Source organism: Mus caroli, chromosome 7 (assembly GCF_900094665.2).
Source record: "Mus caroli chromosome 7, CAROLI_EIJ_v1.1, whole genome shotgun sequence".
Taxonomy (NCBI): domain Eukaryota; kingdom Metazoa; phylum Chordata; class Mammalia; order Rodentia; family Muridae; genus Mus; species Mus caroli.
Genome location: NC_034576.1, coordinates 83,247,050 through 83,266,764, shown reverse-complemented (window position 1 = coordinate 83,266,764; position 19,715 = coordinate 83,247,050). Strand labels below are relative to the sequence as shown.

Sequence of the window (19,715 nt, the reverse complement as noted above, 5' to 3'; positions counted from 1 at the left end):
AAAAAAAAAAAAAAAAACAAAACAAAAAAAACAAAGTATGATTTAGTTGAAAGATATCTGTTATCCCTGTACCAAAGAAAAGACAGGGATTATATACAAAGTAACAACCATCAAACAAAGGAGGAGAAAAGGACGCAGAGCACTGAGGTTGTAGCCCAGTTGGCATTGTGCTTGCCCGGCATACAGAAGGCACTGGGTTGTGCCCCCAGCACCACAAAAACTGGGTATGTCTGCTCACCTGTAATCCCAGCATTTGGGAGGCGGAGGCAGAAACATCAGTTCACATCATCCTTGGCTACATAATGAGATGGAGTTGGGAGGCCAGCCTCAGATACTAGAGTCTCTGCCTCAAAAAGCCAATAATAGGTGTAGAGAAAATCTCTTCAATGCTGGATGGAAGCATCACCTGTCAATAAAGAAGCCTGTGGCCAACGAGCTGAGGCAGGATTAGAAGATGGCACATCCAGCAGGGAGAGAGAGGAATTCCGGGAAAGTGTCAGGTGGAAGATCTGCCCCAGAAAGCCAATGATGAAGATGCTCACATGAAGCTGAGGAGAGGTAACCAGCCATGTGGAAGATAAATGTTAACCGCGAGTTGGGGAACAAGCCAAAGTGTGTGACCTAAGCAGTTATTAATAAATGACTAGTCTCAGAGTCGTTATTCTGGGAAGAGAGGCCAGGTGAGAGGCTGTGCAGTTACAAATGGGGCTGTGGGATGATGGCTCAGTGAGTGAAGGGGCTTGCTGCCAAACCTGCCAAGCAGAGTGCAATCCCCGGGACATGCATGGTAGAAGGAGAGAAGCAGCTTCCACAAGGTGTGAGATGATTTCCATACGTGCCGTGGCATTCCCCATACTGGCCCCCAACAATAGTTACATAAACTTAATAATATTAAGGAAAAATAACAATAAACAAGTTAAAAATACCTAAAGTCCAGCCATGAGAAGGGGGGAGGAGGAACAACAGGGGAGGAATATAGTACACGATAGACTTGAGAGAACCTGTCTTTCTCTAGGTACAGATGCATGTACGACGTGTCAAAAGATAAAGTGCAAGTGTAGTGGTGCACGGCTGTAACGCCAGTACCTGGAGGTGGAGGTAGGAGGGTCAGATGCTCAGGGAAACCCTGGGCCACATAGCCTGGGCTACGTTAGACCTTATTTCAGAAAATAAAATGTAGATATCTTAGAAATGTGTAAAGCAGAAGTTAAAATTTCCCAGGGGTCTTACACACACACACACACACACACACACACACCTCTTTAACTACCAAGCCCTGGTTCAGTACCTGATCTGTTTAACAAAGGTTAGCATTAGAGGGCTGTAAACAACCACCTTGGGAGTAGTGGTCCTGAAGCTGCCAAGGGTTCACAAATGGTTTCCTGGTGCTAGGAGCCAGGCCTCTCTGATGTCTGTTCTCTGTCATCCTCCAATCAACCCTTTCACCCATTGGTCCAAGACAGCTGCCTCCATTCTTATTGGCAAGTCCCCATTCCAGACAGTAAGAAGAGAGGAAGAAGGAGAGAGGAAGAGAGGAAAGGGATGAGAGTCATTTTTCTTCCTGATTAAATAATGTCCTGTTGGACAGAACACAGTCTTGTGACCATGCCTGCTTTTAAGGGAGACTCGGGGTGTGTGTGTGTGTTGGTTGAGGTTTGTTTTTTGTTTGTTTGTTTTTGTTTTTGAGGCAGTGTCTCACTTGTAGCCCTGACTGTCCTAGAACTCCAGTGTAGTTGAGGATGTCCTTGAACTTTTGATCTTCTTACATCCTTAGTGCTGGGATTACAGACCTGAGCCACCACAAGCGGTTTTATGCAGTGCTGCGGATTGAACCCAGGGTTGCATGCCTGCCAGGCAAGCACTTTACCTACTGAGCTACACCCTGGTTAAGGGGGCATTTTCTTTTCTTGTGAGATAAAAAGTTAATTAATTAATAATATGTTAATATATTAATAAAATGGGTACAGTTCCTGATTATATGTCCATGTACCACTTGAGGCCAGCAGAGGGTGTCAGATGCCCTGGGATGCCCTGGGACTAGCTTACAGATGATTGTAAGCCTCCTGTGGGTGCTGGGAATTGAACCCTGGTCCTCTGAAAGAGCAGCGACTGCTCTTAACCCCTGAGCCATCTCTCCATCCCCCATGTATATTTTCTTACATTTATTTATTTATTTGTGTGTGTGTGTGTGTGTGTGTGTGTGCTCACGCGCGTGCCTCGGCACTTGTGCAGGGCTAGACCTAGGTTGTAGGGCTCACTGGGAAGTCCCTCAGGAGGCAAATTTTTAATTCCTTCGCCACCTTTATACCAAAGTAAAACCATAGTATACTCTGTAAACACTTAATACTGATTTATTAAATGTGACAATTCAGTTGCATTGGAAAAATGGAAGCAGAGAAAACCTTTAAAAATTGGGCCTAAAGCAGTGAAACATCTTTTTCAATAAGAAAATGAACAGTTTGTGAGGTCAAGCCTGACATAGACAGCAAGGTTACAGGGTCATCTTCAGCAGAAATGACTTTCTAAAATTATAAACCTCGGGCTGGAGAGATGGCTCAGCGGTTAAAGCACTAACTGCTCTTCCAGAGGTCCTGAGTTCAATTCCCAGCAACCACACGGTGGCTCACAACCACCTGAAATGGGTTCTGACACCTTCTTATGGTGTGTCTGAAGACAGTGACAGTGCACTCATTCATATATAAAATAAGTAATTCTTTAAAAAATGTTAACCTCTATACTTACTCCAAGTAATTTCACACAATTTATTTACTGGATTAAGATTTAAGGTGGCATGGCTGAGTGGTAGAGACTTGCCTCTCACATGCAAGATGCTGCATTCACTAAAGAAAATTATACAAGTTAACTATGAGAAGACTAGAAATAGAGCGAGTGCACTTTAAGTATTTGACAGCCGCTGGTGCTGTGTTCAGGCTGATGGGGACAGTCATTTAGGACCTATCCCAGTGCCCTTCAAGATGGCAAAAGCTGAAAAGTTAGAATTATGTTTCCTAGACGACCTTGCAGCTAGGATTCTGGGCACAATTTTGCTTCTTCCCACTATTATTTATTTTTTTATCTTACAAGATCAGTAAATTGGAGGTTGGAAAGATGACTTAGTGATTAAAAGCACTTGCTGCTCTTCCAGAGGACCAGAGTTCAATTCCCAGCACTTACAGTCAGGCAGCTGAGCTGCCTATAAGTTGAGTTTCCAAGGATCCAATATCCTTTCCTTGTGCTTTGTGCATGGTGGTGGAGTCAGAGCTCTCCCTGGGTTCTTGCCAGGACCAGGCAGGAGTCACTCCCCTATGGTGGGATGGCTGCACGAACTTCAGGCAGAACTGAGTCCTCGGCATATACTCTCCTTTACCATTGATATCTCAGCTCTTAGCAGCTTCAGCAACTCCTCCCCGTGTTTAAGAACTTCTGCCTTTTTACTTTAAAAAGAAAACCCAAAAAGGCACAGCACTTCGTTACTTGTGTTCAGTGCATCTGATCTGCCAGCATCACAGCGCCTGGGCTTTCTCTTTGTCCCCACCCCCTCCCCAGGGACAGGGTCTCCTGTAGTCCAAGCTGCTCTCAAGCTGACCAGGCACCTTAGGCCAGCCTTGGACTTCTGCATCCCACCTCCCAAACGCTGAGATTAAAGATGGGTACCACCTGGGCCGGCCAGGGCTTATTCCCTGTCTTTAAACTATGCATGTGGGTATGAACTTGTGAGTACAGACGCCTGGCAGCACCAGCGGCCTTGATCTCCTTGAGCTGGATATAGCCAGTTTCTAGCCACCTGACTTGGGTGCTGGGAACTAAACTTGGGGTCCTCTACAAGAACAGAAGTCCTTAACCACTGAGCCATCTCTCGCGTCCTCAGGGCTTTATCCCTAAAATCTCATCATATTTATCGTGCCCACGTGGACTTTGTCAGAGATCATCTTTTAGGAGCCGGTTAGTTCTGCAGATGTCACGCTTGCACAGTAAAAGTTTCATCCACTGGTTTATATTGCAGGCACCCAGCTGGCCTTATTTCTTATTATTTGAACACTGTTGTTTAGTGTGTGCCTGTGCATGTGTGTGCTTGTGTGTATGTACGTAAAGTGCTTGTGTGTGAAGGTCAGAGGACAACTCTTAAGAGTTGGGTCTGTCCTTTTTTTTTTTTTTTTTNGACAGGGTTTCTCTGTGTAGCCCTGGCTGTCCTGGAACTCACTCTGTAGACCAGGCTGGCCTTGAACTCAGAAATCTGCCTGCCTCTGCCTCCCAAGTACTGGGATTAAAGGCATGCACCACCACCACTGCCCGATGGGTCTGTCCTTCTTGCATGTGGATCCTGGGGATCAGATTCAGGAGTTAGGCCTGGTGGCAGTGCCTTTACTCACTGAGACACCTTGTTGGCCCCTGGCTGAGGCTTTTTTTTTTTTTAATTAGGTGAAATAAAGGTGAAGAAAGTACATTATTATGATAGTTGAGTACATTATTATGATAGTTGATCTACTACCAGAGACGTTACTAAGTGACCAAACAGGCAGGAGGTCTGTAGGGCACGGTATGCTGGGTTAGTGGATCCCTCCCACCCATTGTGAGACGACACAATGTTTCATCATGCTGCTCAGATTGGCAAGCAATGTAAAAAATCATGAATTATGAATTTTTGGAAATGTCCCACTTAATATTTTTAGACTACAGTTGATGGAGTATAATTGAAGCCTTGGAAATGAAACTGTGGGTGGGGAACGGTCTCCTCCTGTGTGTGTTCTGAGCCGCTGCGCGGAGCTCAGTGTAGTGACAGCTTTCCCAGCTGGCTTCCCAGCTCGCGAGAGGAAGTGCTTCCTTTGCTGCCTCCTTTCTGCAACCTGGAGCTCCATCAGCGTCTGCTCTCAGCCCTCCAAACAGGCGTCTCAGCAACTCCTTTATTACCTGAACTAGCCAGAAAGTCCTACTTTATTTGTTGTTTGTTTGTTTGTTAATGTGATGGGGAAGGAGGGCTGACTCACTCTGTAGACCAGGCTGGCCTCCAACTCACAGAGACCCAACGGCAGCCTTTGCTTCCTAAGTACTGTTATTAAATGGTATGTGCCACCATGCCCAGATTTTTCTTTCGTTTTCTTCTTTTTTTAAGATTTATTTTGATTGTATTTAATCATGTGTCTAGGTGCCTCTGTGTGACATGCATACTTGGGTGCAGGTGCCTGTGGAAGCAAAGTTATCATAGCCCCTGGAGAGGGAGTGACAGGTGGCTGTGAATGCCCAATTTGGGTGTTGGGTACCAACCTCAGGTTCTCTGAAAGAGTAACACATTTGCTTTTTTTTTTTTTTTTTTTTGAGACAGGGTTTCACTGTCTCAAAGACAGGGTGGCCCAGAATGACCCTTAACTTGCAGTCTTCCTGCCTCCACCCTCCAGGTAGTGAGATCTCAGATGTAGGACACTATGTCCAGCCTGGCTCATTTGTGTGAAACTGAACTCAGTATGGCATAAAAGCAGAAGGCAACATGTAAAGAAAAAGCAGGGATGGGCTGGAGGGATGGCTCAGTGGTTAGGAGCACCTACTGCTCTTGCAAAGGGTCAGGGTTCAGTTCCCGGCACCCACATAGTACAGATGGTAGCTCACAAGCAACCATCTGTAACTCCAGCTCCAGGGGACCTAAGGCCATCTTCTGGTTACCAAGGATTCCTATACATAGATGCTGCACATAATTGCATGCAAGCATACACACATACATATAGAAATCAAGAAATAGAAAATAAGAAAAAAAAAGCATATTGGGTAGGACAATACAACAGACACATAAGCCTAATTATAACAAAACAAACTAGGGACTAGTGAGCTCCCTCAGTCGGTAAATGTGCCTGCCACCAACCTGAGTTATTGGCGGACGTGAGCACACATACACACACACACACACTGAATAATGAATGAATGAATGTAAAAAACCAACACATATAAAAACAGTCGCAGGAAATACAAAAGTTGCACATCATGTCTATAGATTCTTTTTGGCTTTGGTTTTGAGACAAGGTCATCATACGGTCTGGACTGGCTTTCTTCTCATTATGTAGCCAAGGAGGACCTTGAACTACTGATCCTCCTGCCTCCACCTCCCGACTGCTAGGATTACAGGCACTTGCCATAATGCCCAGCCTCATTTTTGTATAAATTTTAAACATAAAACTTCCTATCCCATATAGGTAACTAACTGGATTAATAAATCACACACAATAAAAGCAAGAACAGCATAATCAGTATATGTTAATTTTGAAAAAATGAACAGCAGTGTTAGACATCACTCCCAACATAGTTACTTTTTATGGAGACAAAGAATGAGGTGGGGCTCTTAAAAAAAAACAAAACAAAACAAAACTCCAAGCATATGAAGCAAAACGAATTTTAAAAAGTTTTTTTGTGTATGTGTGTCTAGGTATGTGCTTGCTACAGCCTGAGTGTGGAGGTCAAAGGACAAGTCTCAGGAGTCAGTTATCTCCTTCCACATGAGTCATTTAGCTGGCCCCAAAATGCCTTTTAAATTTTATTTGCAGTGTTGGAATCAAACCCAAGGCCTAGGGCTTGTCACACAAGCGCTCTACAGCTGAACACCGTCCCCAGGCTCTGCAAAAATGTTTTGATGGTTTAATCATGAGGTGCGTGGGCGTTATTGTTATTTTCCGTATTTCTCCTCATGTCGCTAATACGTCCTAATTCACAAAACACGGTCATGCTCAACACTCGCCAGGACATCTTGGTGTACAATTATGTTGGAAGCAGCTTCTGGGCTAAAAAGGGGGAAGCCTGATGAGGCCACTTGCTGTTTTACCAGCGAAGTTGAACGGATGGGAGAGATGGCTCAGTTAAGAGTACATACTGCTCTTATAGAGGAGAAGACCCGTGTTTGGTTCCTAGACCGGTGTGATCTCCGTGGGTGCCTGCATGCACATATACATATGTACACATCCACACTGGGCAGTGGTACCCTGCGGCTCTCACACATTGGTGCAGCTTAGCTTTAAAGACGGGATATAGGTGTGAGAAGTCCCGAAGCAGGCTGGGGACCGTGGGCTCAGCCCTCGGTCGGCTCGCCGGAGGTCGAGCTCCCCGGCTGGGAGGCCGGGCTTCGGGGCCCGGAGGCCGGGCGGGCCGCGCCAAGGGCGGAGCCGCCGCGCGGGGGCGGACCTCGGCGCGCTCCCGGCCGCTCGCTGGCTCTGGGGCCGCGGCGGCTCCTCTGCCGGGTCGCGCCGGAGGACAGGTTTCGGGCGGCGGCTTGGACGGCCTGCGGACCGACCGGGTGGGCCGAGCGGCGGAACCCCGCGCCTGCCGTCTGCCTAGCCCGCTAGCGCCGGGCGCGCGCCATGGCCGCCTCGCCCGGTTCGGGCAGCGCCAACCCGCGGAAGTTCAGTGAGAAGATCGCCCTGCACACGCAGCGGCAGGCCGAGGAGACGCGGGCCTTCGAGCAGCTCATGACCGACCTCACCCTGTCCCGGGTGAGCTCCGGGGCCGGCGCGGGCGGTGCGGGCGGGTCCGCGCGGCGGGGAAGAGGTCGCCGGGCCGAGGCGGCGGCGGCGGAGCCGGGCGGGGGCCGCGGGTGGGGAGCGGGGCCGGGGTGGCCGCGGCCTCGGCTCTGGCCGGCCTGGCGACACCGAATGCGGCTTGCTATCTCGGTGGACGGGCCTCGGTGCGTTGAGCTGGAAACGGCCGAGCCCGGGGAGGCGGGCAGCGGGGCCGGGCGGCCTAAGCGGGAGGATGACCCCGAGAGGAAATCGCACGCAGCTGCAGCTCAGAGGCCGGACCGAGGCGCGCCTGGTTCGGGCGGTGCGGCTTCTCCGTGGACACCCACGGCCAACGCGCCCTCGACTGTTGGCGTAGAAGGCCTCGGGGGCCCGAGGGTCGCACATCCTCCCGGAGGGGAAGACTCGGTGCACGCACAAGCGAATCGACGGCTGGCCCCTGGGTGGCAGGGGGCCTTGGTACCACGTTGAGATTCCGTGGCTTTCCCTCTTTCGCCTCTTGGAGGTGCTTTCCGTGGTCCGGTGCATTTGCTCAGCATCAGATATTTAGTGAGAACTGACAGGGTGCCTAGCGCAGATGGTGACCGTGGAGGGACCCAGAGGAATGAGTAAGAGCGAGTCGGGACAAACACCTGGGAGGCTAGATAGACAACTGGAGCGGACGGCAGGGGATGGAGATGGCAGGAGTGTCTGTGCAGACTGCAGAGAGTCAACGTGAGTGGGCAGCCTTGAGGATTCTGAGTGCTGGCCTTGAAGGCACATTGTCAGATGGGGGAGGCTGAGAAGATGCTGGGGGTGGACAGCTGGAAGCAGACGTGTGAGCAGATTGCAAGCTGGTTGTTTCCCTGCTTCCCAAGGTGCAGGCGTATTCTATTTTGGCCACCATAGTATTTGGGACTGAAAAACAAAAACAAAAACAAGAAAACTAAAATCTGTTGCTAGGGTTTAAATTGGGAGTTTTTTCTTTTAACATAAATTTAACATAAACTAAACTAACATAAATGTATAGCATAAACTAAACGGACTTACTTTAAAATTAAGAGACCTGGAAACAATCTTGAGTGTTACTTCCCTGAAGTGGAGTGTGAACTCTATTTTGCTATAATACAGTTCACATGGCTCACTGTTATAGTCCCCTACACCGAGACCACTCATCATTAAGGGCAAAGTGGACTGCTTTCTGAACTTCCATTCTCCATGCACTGAAGGAAGAAGAAGAAGAAGAAAAAAGAATATATGAGAGATAAGAGATAGATACAGGATACAGATAGATACAGATACAGAAGGCTGAAAATTTCAAGGAAAAAAATGTCCTTATGCCCTGAGCAGTTATACTGCTTACAGGTTGGCATCTAAGGCCTTGACATTTTGTGACCTTGATTAGACTGAGCCTGACAAGCTTCGGATGTATTGAAGAGGTGTGGGTAAAAGCCATGGATTAGTGTAAGGCCTGTGTTGATGTTACAAGGCAGAATTTATGCACACATACATGTGCTCTATGTGTCTATGTATAGCTAGAGTTGGTCCAGTCGCTCATGGGATTTTGAGGCCCCCCTTTAAATCATCCTTCGTGCTGAGGTCATGAGTAATGTAAAGATTATTTTTTAATCTTTTTTAAAGATTTATTTAGTATTATATGTAAGTACACTGTGGCTGTCTTTAGAAGAGACATACCAGAAGAGGGTGTCAGATCTCATCACAGATGGTTGTGAGCCATGTGGTTGCTGGGATTTGAACTCAGGACCTCTGGAAGAACAGTCAGTGCTCCTACCCTCTGAGCCATCTCTCCAGCCCCCAGATTATTTTTGTGCTCTGTAGCTCAGCTGGCTTCTAGCTCGACATCCCTTTTCCTTAGATCATTAATGCTGGGATCACAGACATGCACCATCAGATCTGGTTCAGATTTTTAAAAACAAGTCCTCCTAGATCCTTAGTGTTCATATAGTTTTGATTTTACTCATGTGTGTTTGCATATAATCTTGTGTATGACGTTCACTAGGTAAAGCGTCTATACACTCATAGACCAAAACATTTATGTGTGCAATAACCCAAGGTTACAAATTCATAAATCCAAGTCAAATTTCATGTAGTATGAGAAATGCTATTCTGATGCACTGAACTTGGGGTCTCTATGTGATATGTTGAATTTAATGAGCCTGATCAACTGTGGCTTATAGACTAATCCAGTTGCTATTTCTGCTAATTACTACAAATTACTACAAACTTATGCTATTTTGCCCTGTACCTGGGCCAGGGAGTCATTTGCATGTTAGTTCAGCCTGTGTTTTCTCCTTGAGAAATGGGTCCCATTGTGTTTGAACAGACACTTGTGACAACCCTGACTGTGCCAGAGAAAATTTGCTTATTTAGTTGGTTTTTTTTTTTAATTTATTTATGTATACGAGTACACTTTAGCTCTCTTCAGACACAACAGAAGAGGGCATCAGATCTCATTACAGATGGCTGTGAGCCACCATGTGGTTGCTGGGATTTGAACTCAGAACCTCTGGAAGAGCAGCCAGTGCTCTTAACCACTGAGCCATCTCTCCAGCCCTGCTCTTTTAGTATTTTAAAGGCTTATTTCCCCACAGAAGTTACAGAATGAAACACTTCTCATAACGAACTCCTGGGTCCTCAAGTGTTTGTACACTCTCATTTGGAGAATAGTCCATGTGGCTGGCAGAGGGTGATTGGATGGCCAGTATACTGACTTTGTTCAGTGCTTACAGCAGGCATGTTAACTGATGGACAAGCACTGCAGTGATCTAGATACCATTTCTTCTTAGCCTGTGTGGAGCTTCAGCTGCTCACGTTATCACGGCCAGTCATGAGGACTGACTTGAACACTACTGAGGGTCTAGATTAGCAGTTCTCAACGTGTGGGTCAGGAGTCCCACAGGCGTGGCTGATCAGAGCTTTGCACTACAATTCACAACAGTGGCACAATTACAGTTAGGAAGTAGCAAGGAAGTCCTCTTACGGTTTGGGGTCACCACAATATAAGGAGTTTATTAAAAGGTTGCTGTATTAGGAAGGTTGAGAACCACGGCCCTAGATTTTGGAGAATTTTTTTTCCCCCAGGTTTCGTGCTATGCTTCAGCTTCCTCAGAAACAGTGTGGAAGGTTTTGTTTGTTTGGTTTGGTTTGGTTTTTTTCAAGACAGGGTTTCTCCGGCTGTCCTGGAATTTTCTCTGTAGACAAGGCTGCCCTCGAACTCAGAGATTTTCCTACCTCTGCCTCCTGTGTGTTAAGAGTACAGGTGTGCACCACCATGCCCAGCTAGCAGAGAGGCAGTCTGGAGAAGGAGGACCTGCCCATTGTGATACCTGGCTGGGATCTCCCGGTAAGGAGAGGGAGGAGAGCGGAGGCAGGTCAGCCTGGGAACTGCTGCTGGGCTTTGAATGATTTCTGTGCTGTTGGTAAGTTGGATGCTTCCAGGAGAGTTAATGGACTGTTTATGTGAGGTATGTGATGCGGCTTTGACAGTCTACTTAGTGTGCTCACTGTGTCTGTAGTGTGTGCCTGGGGCTACTATGGTTGTTTGGGATGTTGTATGAGCAAGCAACAGTGCAGACTGATGGGTGTTAAGATCTAGTGAGGAAGATATTTAAGAAGTAAGGACCCATCTTGGTGAGTGTTATAAAAAGGAAGTAGTTGGAGCTCTGGGCGTGGGTAGCTCGAAGTCTTTGCCATTTCTGAATGTCTAAGGGATCTGTGGGAATGGGGAGAGAATTTTGGGATATATGTGGAAAGGCAATGAGCTTCTGGCAGAGTCTACGGTCCAGCAGGATAACTGGGAGAGAGATTTGAGGTGCTGGGGATGCCACAAGGATCAGGTTGTAGATGTGGGATTTGGGACCGGATCCTACAGCAATAGTAGGCCATTGGAGAGGTTGATCCCGGGTGGTTCTGTATCTTCAAAGGATCCTTCTAGCCAGAATCTAAGAGGAGGCCACGGTGGAGAAAGTGTTCTGAGACTGTACAGCAAGCTCTGGCAGGGCTGGGTGGCGTTGATAGCGCAAACAGATTGGTGCTTACAAAGTGTAAGGAGCTTTGGAGACTCCAGCAAGGTGAGAGGGAGAACTGAAGATGGTCCCAGGCTTCAGGCATGTCAGGGTCCTGGGTGGGCAACACTCTGAAGTAGCAGGGTGGGGCTGTGAAGAGAGGCTGAGTTTGAAGCTTCTAAGCCGTAGGAAGCATGTTCTAGCAGGCTGTTGTCTCTAGGGACTTGGGACTCAGGAGTGGAGGCTAGGTCTCCCTCCTGTTTGGAGCTCTTTGGAGTTTAGCCACAGGAGATTTGATTTAGGGAGAGTTTTGAGACCACATACTACAGGTAGGGGAGTGTAGTTCAGTTGGTAGGGTACCCACAGCGAGTGCTCCAAGTCCTGAGTTTGATCCCCTGCATACATGTTAGTGGCTCATACCGGCAGTCTTAGCACTTGGGAAGTTGAGGCAGGAGGATGAGAAATGTAAGGTCATTCTCAGCTACACAGGGTATTTGAGGTCAGCCTACCCTATTTAAAACAAATGACCCTCCAGCCCCACAAACTACAAACTGACTAGTGACCTTCACCCTATTTTTGGCTCTCTGACATTATTTTTATTTTGTTTTCCCAAAACATGTGTGTGTCTATGTGTGTCTGTTTTCTATGCTAGTGTGTACCTGTGTCTCTCTGTGTGTGTGTATCTGTGTTTATGTCCCTGTGTGTGTGTGTGTCTGTGTCTATGTCCCTGTGTGTGTGTGTGTCTGTGTCTATGTTTCTGTATGTGTATCTGGGTCTATGTCTATGTGTGTCTGTGTTCTTACATCTGTTTGATAAGGGCCAGTAATGACCATTAGTATTGTACATTAAAGTCTAGAGTATAGATTTTTAGAAAATGAGATCTTTTAGCAACGTCTGCCTCACATTTCTTTCCTTTTTGATTAAAAATATTTATGTTTTTATTTTATGAGTGTTCTGCCTGCATGTATGAAAGTGTACTACGTGGGTATCTGGTGCTCACACAGGCCAGAAGAGGGTGCTGGAGAACCTGGAACTGGAGTTAGGGCTAGCTTGTGAGCTGCCATGGTGGTGCAGGGAACCAAACCTGGGGCCTCTGCAAAAGCAGGAAGGGCTCGTGACTTTTCTCTGTCCGTGTGTGTGTGTGTGTGTGTGTGTGTGTGTGTGTGTGTGTGTGAGAGAGGCCTGGACTGCAAAGCATCTTTCCTTGCTGAGTCATCATTTGCCACAGACCCCCGCCATCCCTATGGCGTGCCTCATGATGCTCCAGATTGCTTTAATGACTTAGCTCCCCTATATCTACTTGACTTTGTCCCCCGGCTGTAAAGTGAAGTGTGAATAGGGCCCGGAAGCCAAAGAGCCCCTGACATTTCAAGGGAAGGTAGCAGGAGGTGCAATCACAGAAGGCTAAAGAGCAATTAGAACAGCAGGAGAGAAGCCAGAAGGAGTCCAGTGAAGAGGAGGGGGTGCTCACCAGCTGAGCCAGCACTGCTACCATCAATTACCACTGCGTGTGCAGGATGCTGGGTGCAAGGTGGCTTGTGAGACATGGGGAGATGGCTGGGAAGAGAGGGAGAGTGTGAGAAACTTGAGGGTGCTTGGCTGTGAAGGGCGATTCATATTGACGTATCTCGGGATAAACTCAGCATGGCCACCCTAAGTGCTGCCTTGCCTTGACTAGTTGAGGAAAGCCATTGCTTTCTTTTTGTTGTTGTTTTGCTTTTGTTTTCATTTTCCTTCTTTAAAGACTCAAGTCTCAGGTAGCCTTACTAGAGTGGCCTCACACTCACTAAGCAGTCAACAGTGACCTTGACCCCAGATGCTCCTCCTCTAGAATGCTAGGATCACAGGTGTGTCCCTATCACTGGCTTAGACAGCACTGAGGACTGGACTCCAGGCCTCATGCGTGTAGGCAAGCCCTCTCCCAGCTGAGCCATACCCCCAGCCCACACACACCATTTGCTGATTTTCTGTTAAAACAAACAATGGTGTGCTGTAGACCGGTGAAGCCTTTGAGCCAAGAGTAGAGGGAGGCCTGGGAAGGCCAGGCTCAGGTTAAACCTGACGGCTCTCAGTGCCAGGCACGCTCTCTCTTCTCTTGTTATCTCAGGCAGTCTTCAAAGTGACCTCGTGCTTTATCTGTCTGGATTTTCCAGCATTTGGGGGATGAGTAAACCCAGGCTTGGAGAAGAATCTTTACAAGGCTGCTAAGGGCAGGGCTAGGACTTGAATCCGGGTGTCACACTGGCTATCTGTATAGTCCCTAGTAAAGGTGTGTGTGTGTGTGTGTGTGTGTGTCTGTCTATTTTTGTTCGTTCATTCTCTCTATCACACTTACTAATCTTTTCTCCTCCTCCACCTCCTGGGACTGAAGCTAAGAATTCTTACATGCCAGACAATGCCCTACCTCTCAGCCACTCCCTCCCCCTAAGTCCTTCCACAGTAGCACATTGGATGACTATAGCTTTATAAAAGATCTTAAAGCTAGTAAGTCTTGTAAATTAGTCCTTCTTAAAAATTACTTTGAAGGTCTGATATATTGCATATGCCAGCAAGATTTTGCTGAAGGGACCCTGATCTAGCTGTCTCGTATGAGGCTATGCCAGTGCCTGGCAAATACAGAAGTGGATGCTCACAGTCATCTATAGGATGGGACACAGGGCCCTGGATGGAGAAGCTAGAGAAAGCACCCAAGGAGCAGAAGGGGTCTGCAACCCTATAGGTGGAACAACAATATGAACTACCCAGTACCCCGAGAGCTCGTGTCTCTAGCTGCATATGTATCAGAAGATGGCCTAGTCGGCCATCATTAGGAAGAGAGGCCCCTTGGTATTACAAACTTTATATGCCCAGTACAGGGGAACGCCAGGGCCAAGAAGTGGGAGTGGGTGGGTAGGAGAGCGGGGGTGGGGAGAGGGTATAGGGAACTTTCGGGATAGCATTTGAAATATAAATAAAGAAAATATCTAATAAAAAAATTACTCCTGGAGAGCTGGCTCAGTGGCTAAGAGCAGTGTGTGTCCTGCTCTTGCAGAGGACCCAGCTTTGGTTCCCAGCATCCATGGCCGTCACTCCAGCTCCAGGGGACCCGGGGATCTTTTGGACTTTGTAGGCACCTGCACTCATGGGTATATATTCCCCTAGACAGATATACATATATGTACATATTTCAAAATAAAATAAACACTTAAAAACTTTTGCCTGACAAGTTGGGTCATTTGCACTTACATAAATTTTAGAATTATCTTGCTCTTGTCAATCTATAAAAGCAAGCCTGGAGATTTTTATAACTTTTGTCTTTTTCTGTTGCTGGAGCTTGAGTCCAGGGCCTGTGGAATGCTAAGCTGAACTCAGCCACTGAGCTACACCCCCAGCTCCCTGATGGGGTTTTGATTAGGACTGTGTTGACCACTGTGAGACTTTTCCAGAAAAGAATTAGTGTGGCTTCCATCCCATTTATACAGTCATTAGAAGAAATTTTACTTAAGTATGTGACCTTATGTCAAATTTTGCTACTGACTACTTCAGGGTGAGGTAAATAAGGAAGATGAATGGAAGGGCCAGCAATAGATGGCAAGTGGTAGCTAATTCTTACCATAGTGGTGGATAACAGGGTGTAGCGAGGCCTGGGGCAAGCAGGACAATTTAGGCCCTGGGCGAAGAGCCGACAGTATGGTCATGCAGGAATATGAGTTTAGGGCTAATAAAATGGCTCTGCTGGTAAAGGTGCTGTGAGCCTCCTGTCTGGAATCCATTTCTCAGGACCCATGTGGGAGGGAGATAATCGCTTTCTGACTTCTTTTCACACACACACACACACACACACACACACACACACACACACACACGAGAATGGGTTTAATGTGGTTTGCTCTTTCAGATAAGAAAGTTAGAAATCTGGATTTTATGTAGTCTCTCAAGTTCTAAAATTGAAATTGAAAACACTGCCCAAGTGAGAGATCCGTGAGGGCTGCCAGCCTGTGACCTCTGCCTTAACCTGCTTGTATTTTAGTCTTCATTTTCATCATGTGTAAACATGGAGGTGTTAAATTCAGGCTCAAGTTTCTTTCTAGTTTAATGATTCAGATTTTCAAAAGAGGAAAGTGTCAAAATAACTGAAAGGTTTTAGAGGCAGCAGAGAAGTCGTAGCCAGGCTCGTGCAGGTCTCCGTGCTTCACAGAACACCACCCAGTCTTTCTCTTCATCCTTCTCTCTGCTGAGAGGGGCACGGGATGACTTGGCTAACCACAGGAGAGCTAGCTCTGGGGTCACATGGTGGTCTCTGAGAACGCTGAGGCTAGGCTCCTCCAGAGGGCGGTGGGCAGCTGTGAGTGGTGGGGTCCTTGGAGAGGGAGGGGCTGACGTTCAGTTGAAGGCATGTCCCTAGCTAGCTTTATAATCAAGCCAGGCTGATGGGTCAAGGCTTTTGTGTAAGGGTTGAAGCCTGTGTGGGAACTCTCAGAAGAGAGAAACTTTGGCACATGTGTATCTTTGTAAGCTTGCGCCTGGCTGGCATGGTATGTAACACGCGATTAAGATTTTATAAATGAATTGGTGGGCTGAGAGATTCATTGAAGAAGGAAGGAAAGGCTTTAGATCAAGGAGATGTCTGAGCACTTCAAGGACTGCGAGTCCGATGCTTCCTTCTAGTAAGTGCATTTAGAATCTTAAAAGGGAAGCTGACTTTACTCTTAAACTTGGCTCATAGGCAGAAATAGCATACTGAGTCTTCAAGTTTAACTCTGAGGTCTGAGTTTGATGAATATATGATAACATATAATTAATGTGTCTCCCTATACAGCATGCTTGAGAGATCAAGTATTGTGCTTATAATGACGTTAAAGACACTCAAGGGCTTTAAAATTTACAAACAAACATGTGCACTTACTTTTTGAATATGCATATTAGATTAAGGAATATTATTGTATCTGAGATTTCTCTCTGGGTGCCAAGGGTGGTGGAGGAGGCAGTGAACTTGGCTTAATCTTAGTTGGTAATCACAGAAGCTGAGGATAGATGGACCATGGGTCTTATCTCAGTCATCTCTAGTTTTTGTGTATCTGAAAGCTTTCATAGTGAATAGTAGCAAATCAGAGACTAATGGTGTCCACAATGTATCTGTCTTTCAGAATGTCAATAGCTTGGTCATTGAATTTTTCTTGTCATAATTTTCTTATTACCATACTTTCATAATATTTACGTTATATTAGATAAATTTTAGTAATTACTTTTTAAATTTTATGTGTATGTGTGCCTTTGTGAGTTTATGTACTCTATGTGTGGGCAAGTTCTCTTGGAGGCCCTAGAACTGAAATCACAGCATGGTTGTGAGCTGCCTGATGTAGGTGCTGGGAACCGAACCTGGATCCTCTGGAAGAGCAAGCCACTTTCTTAACTGCTGAGTCTTCTCTCTAGCGCCTACATTGTATTAGATATTTTGAACAATAATAGTAATAATAATAATAATAAATATTATGATCTTTCGAGGTGTAATGGAAAACAGGAAAAGAGCATGGTAGAAATAGGAGTATGGGCTTTGCATAAAGCAGCCGTGGATGGCTTTGGGCAAGACATTGAACACTGAACTTCTCTGTGTCCTCAGGTCCGTAAATGCAGGCAGGGCAACTTCCCTGCATGATTGTGGGGAAAGCTAGGGCTGAAGTGAACCAAGTATCTGTGGACAATGCCTAGTCTACCCTAAGGGATCAGGTCTGGTATATTTTTTAATTATTACTTTAAATTTATTATTTAATTATTTTTTAATTAGAGAAGGACAGAGTAATGGAAGGGTAAAAGTCTGTCTCAGGGATCTCTATGGCCTTTTTTCCTTGTATGATCTATAAGTGCCCAGTTTATATAAATACACAGTTAACATTATTTTAGAAGCATAACTCAAGCAGGTCAGGCTGGGTCGCTGTATGGCGTTTAACTATAGCCAGCTGACTGGCCTCTGAAGAGTAAAGAACAAAGGCTGTTAATTCTGTGGGATACTGTGGATACCTGGTGGCTTGGCCTCCTTTATTAAATATTTTTATTACAAATTCGTGTTTGTGTGTGCGTGTGTGCGTGCGTGTGTCTGTGGGTGCGTGCATGCTCGCGTGCACTCTTGCACAAGGGCGTGCATGGAGGTCAGAGGACACCTTGCTGGAGTTGGTTCTCTCTTTCCACCCTGTGATCCTGGGGACCAAACTCAGGTCATCCTGTCTTGGTGGCAAGTTCTCCACTCCATTAAGTCATCTCATCAGCCGGCTGTGGTCTCATTTAATAAACCCGCATCTAGAGATTTAATAATCATTCCTTAGAATAAGTTATAATGATTTCAGGAAAAGAAATGTTTTACAACCATTAAAAAAAACCATTCATGTGTGTGTGTGTGTGTGTGTGTGTGTGTGTGTGTGTGAATGTCATGTAAGATAAGGCTCATGATGTGACCCCCTTGTACATAGTTATGACACATAAGTATTCATGGAGATAGTGAAGCCTGTGGAGAAGAAAGGAAAACAGTGACTTTGGTTTTTAGATAGTAGCTTAATTTTCTTTAGGAAAGTCTTTTATTGTTAAAGATTGTGTCTGCATGCCTACATATCATGGTGTACAGGACATTTGGAATATTCATAAATTCTTTCTAAAACTAATAAATTAAAAAACCAGAAAGAAGATAGGTGGTACGTGTGTGTCACCTCAGCACTTAGGTGTTAGACAGAAGGATCAGGGTCCTTAGCTACACAGTGAGGTTGGGGCCATCCTGGGTTGTTCAAGATCATATCTCAAAACCAAACTCAAATGAAACAGAACCCAGAAAGCTCTGGAAACCTGAAAGGTGTGGGCACTTAAGAAGAAAAAGAAATCAAAACCAAGATTTTTGTTCTGTTTTGTTTTGTTTTGTTTTGTTGGAAAGACAAATGTGGATCATTTTTATCAGTAATCCATACATCAAAGTATATCTGGGGATGTGTTCTGATGCCCAGATTGAGAGGATTCATCTGTTACACTGTCCTGGTTTACTGTTAACATATATCATGTTTATTCACAAGACAATATATTTAACTTATACAGAATATACATCTAGAACTCATGTCTTTTAAAGCAGCACATCTATTGACATACGTTTTCCAGACTTGTTTCACAAAATTCTCCTTCTTTTTCTCATTTAATTTAATTTTTTTATTTATTCACTTTACATCCCGTTCACTGTCCCTCTCCTGGTCACCCCCTCCCACAGCCCTACCCCTGCCCGAGATGTTTGTTTTGCAGCTTTCTGTAAGATAGACACTGTCTGTATTGGGATGCTTTCTGTAAGATAGACACTGTCTGTATTGGGATGCTTTCTGTAAGACACTGTCTGTATTGGGATGCTTTCTGTAAGATAGACACTGTCTGTATTGGGATGCTTTCTGTAAGATAGACACTGTCTGTCTGTATTGGGATGCCTCTTTGAGATTTTGCTGAACAATCGTGAACATCCTCGACCTCCTTCTGTTTCCAGGTTCAGTTTCAGAAGCTTCAGCAACTGCGTCTTACCCAGTACCACGGGGGATCCTTACCTAACGTGAGCCAGCTGCGGAGCAGTGCGTCCGAGTTGCAGGTACTGCACTTGCTGGTGTTCGTGATGCTGAATGGGGGTGAGGTGATAAGCCCTGCACAGATTACTTAGAAGAATAGCCTGGGTCTGAACGCACTTCAGTCTTCTGGGAAGTCCCTCCGTGGAGTCTTTCATAGTGTCCGCCCATGCAGGTGATGTTACTCCACAAGGAGTCAGAGGCTGAACATCCACTTGCAATGTGTGGAGAGAGCTTGCCTCAGATGTGTGAGACTCTGGCCTCCTTCCTCAGATCCCCAGAAAACAAAACACAGAACATCCCAAACTGTAATGTGAACCACATGTTTACTTTAGAGTTTTTTACTAGTCACACTAAAGGAAAATAAACTGGTGAAATTAAAATGTAATATAATTTAAACGAAAGGTATTTATTTAAAAACATATTATTATTGTATGGAAGCATATGATGTATGTCTGTGGGTATGCTTGTCCCTGGGCATGTGTGTGGAGGTCAGAGGACAGCTTTCTACTTCACTCCTGAGATAGGGTTTCTCTGTGTAGCCCTGGCTATCCTGGAGCTCACTATGTAGACCAGGCTGGCCTCAAACTCAGAAGTCCGCTTGCCTCTGCCTCCTGAACACTGGGATAAAGGGAGTGTGTCACATGCCCAGCTTCAGAGGACAT

The 19,715-nt window shown here is 46.0% G+C and overlaps 1 protein-coding gene across 1 annotated transcript in view; it reads left to right on the top strand.

Moving 5' to 3' along the window:
* The first annotated feature begins 7,200 nt into the window (after window positions 1-7,200).
* The window catches only part of Crtc3 (CREB regulated transcription coactivator 3), a 104,443-nt gene continuing 91,928 nt past the window's right edge, over window positions 7,201-19,715 (top strand). The window contains exons 1-2 of the mRNA XM_021168643.2: window positions 7,201-7,466; window positions 18,978-19,076. Of these exons, the coding sequence (XP_021024302.1) occupies window positions 7,335-7,466; window positions 18,978-19,076 (231 nt within the window). The 5' untranslated portion in view covers window positions 7,201-7,334. The remainder of the gene's footprint in view (window positions 7,467-18,977; window positions 19,077-19,715) is intronic.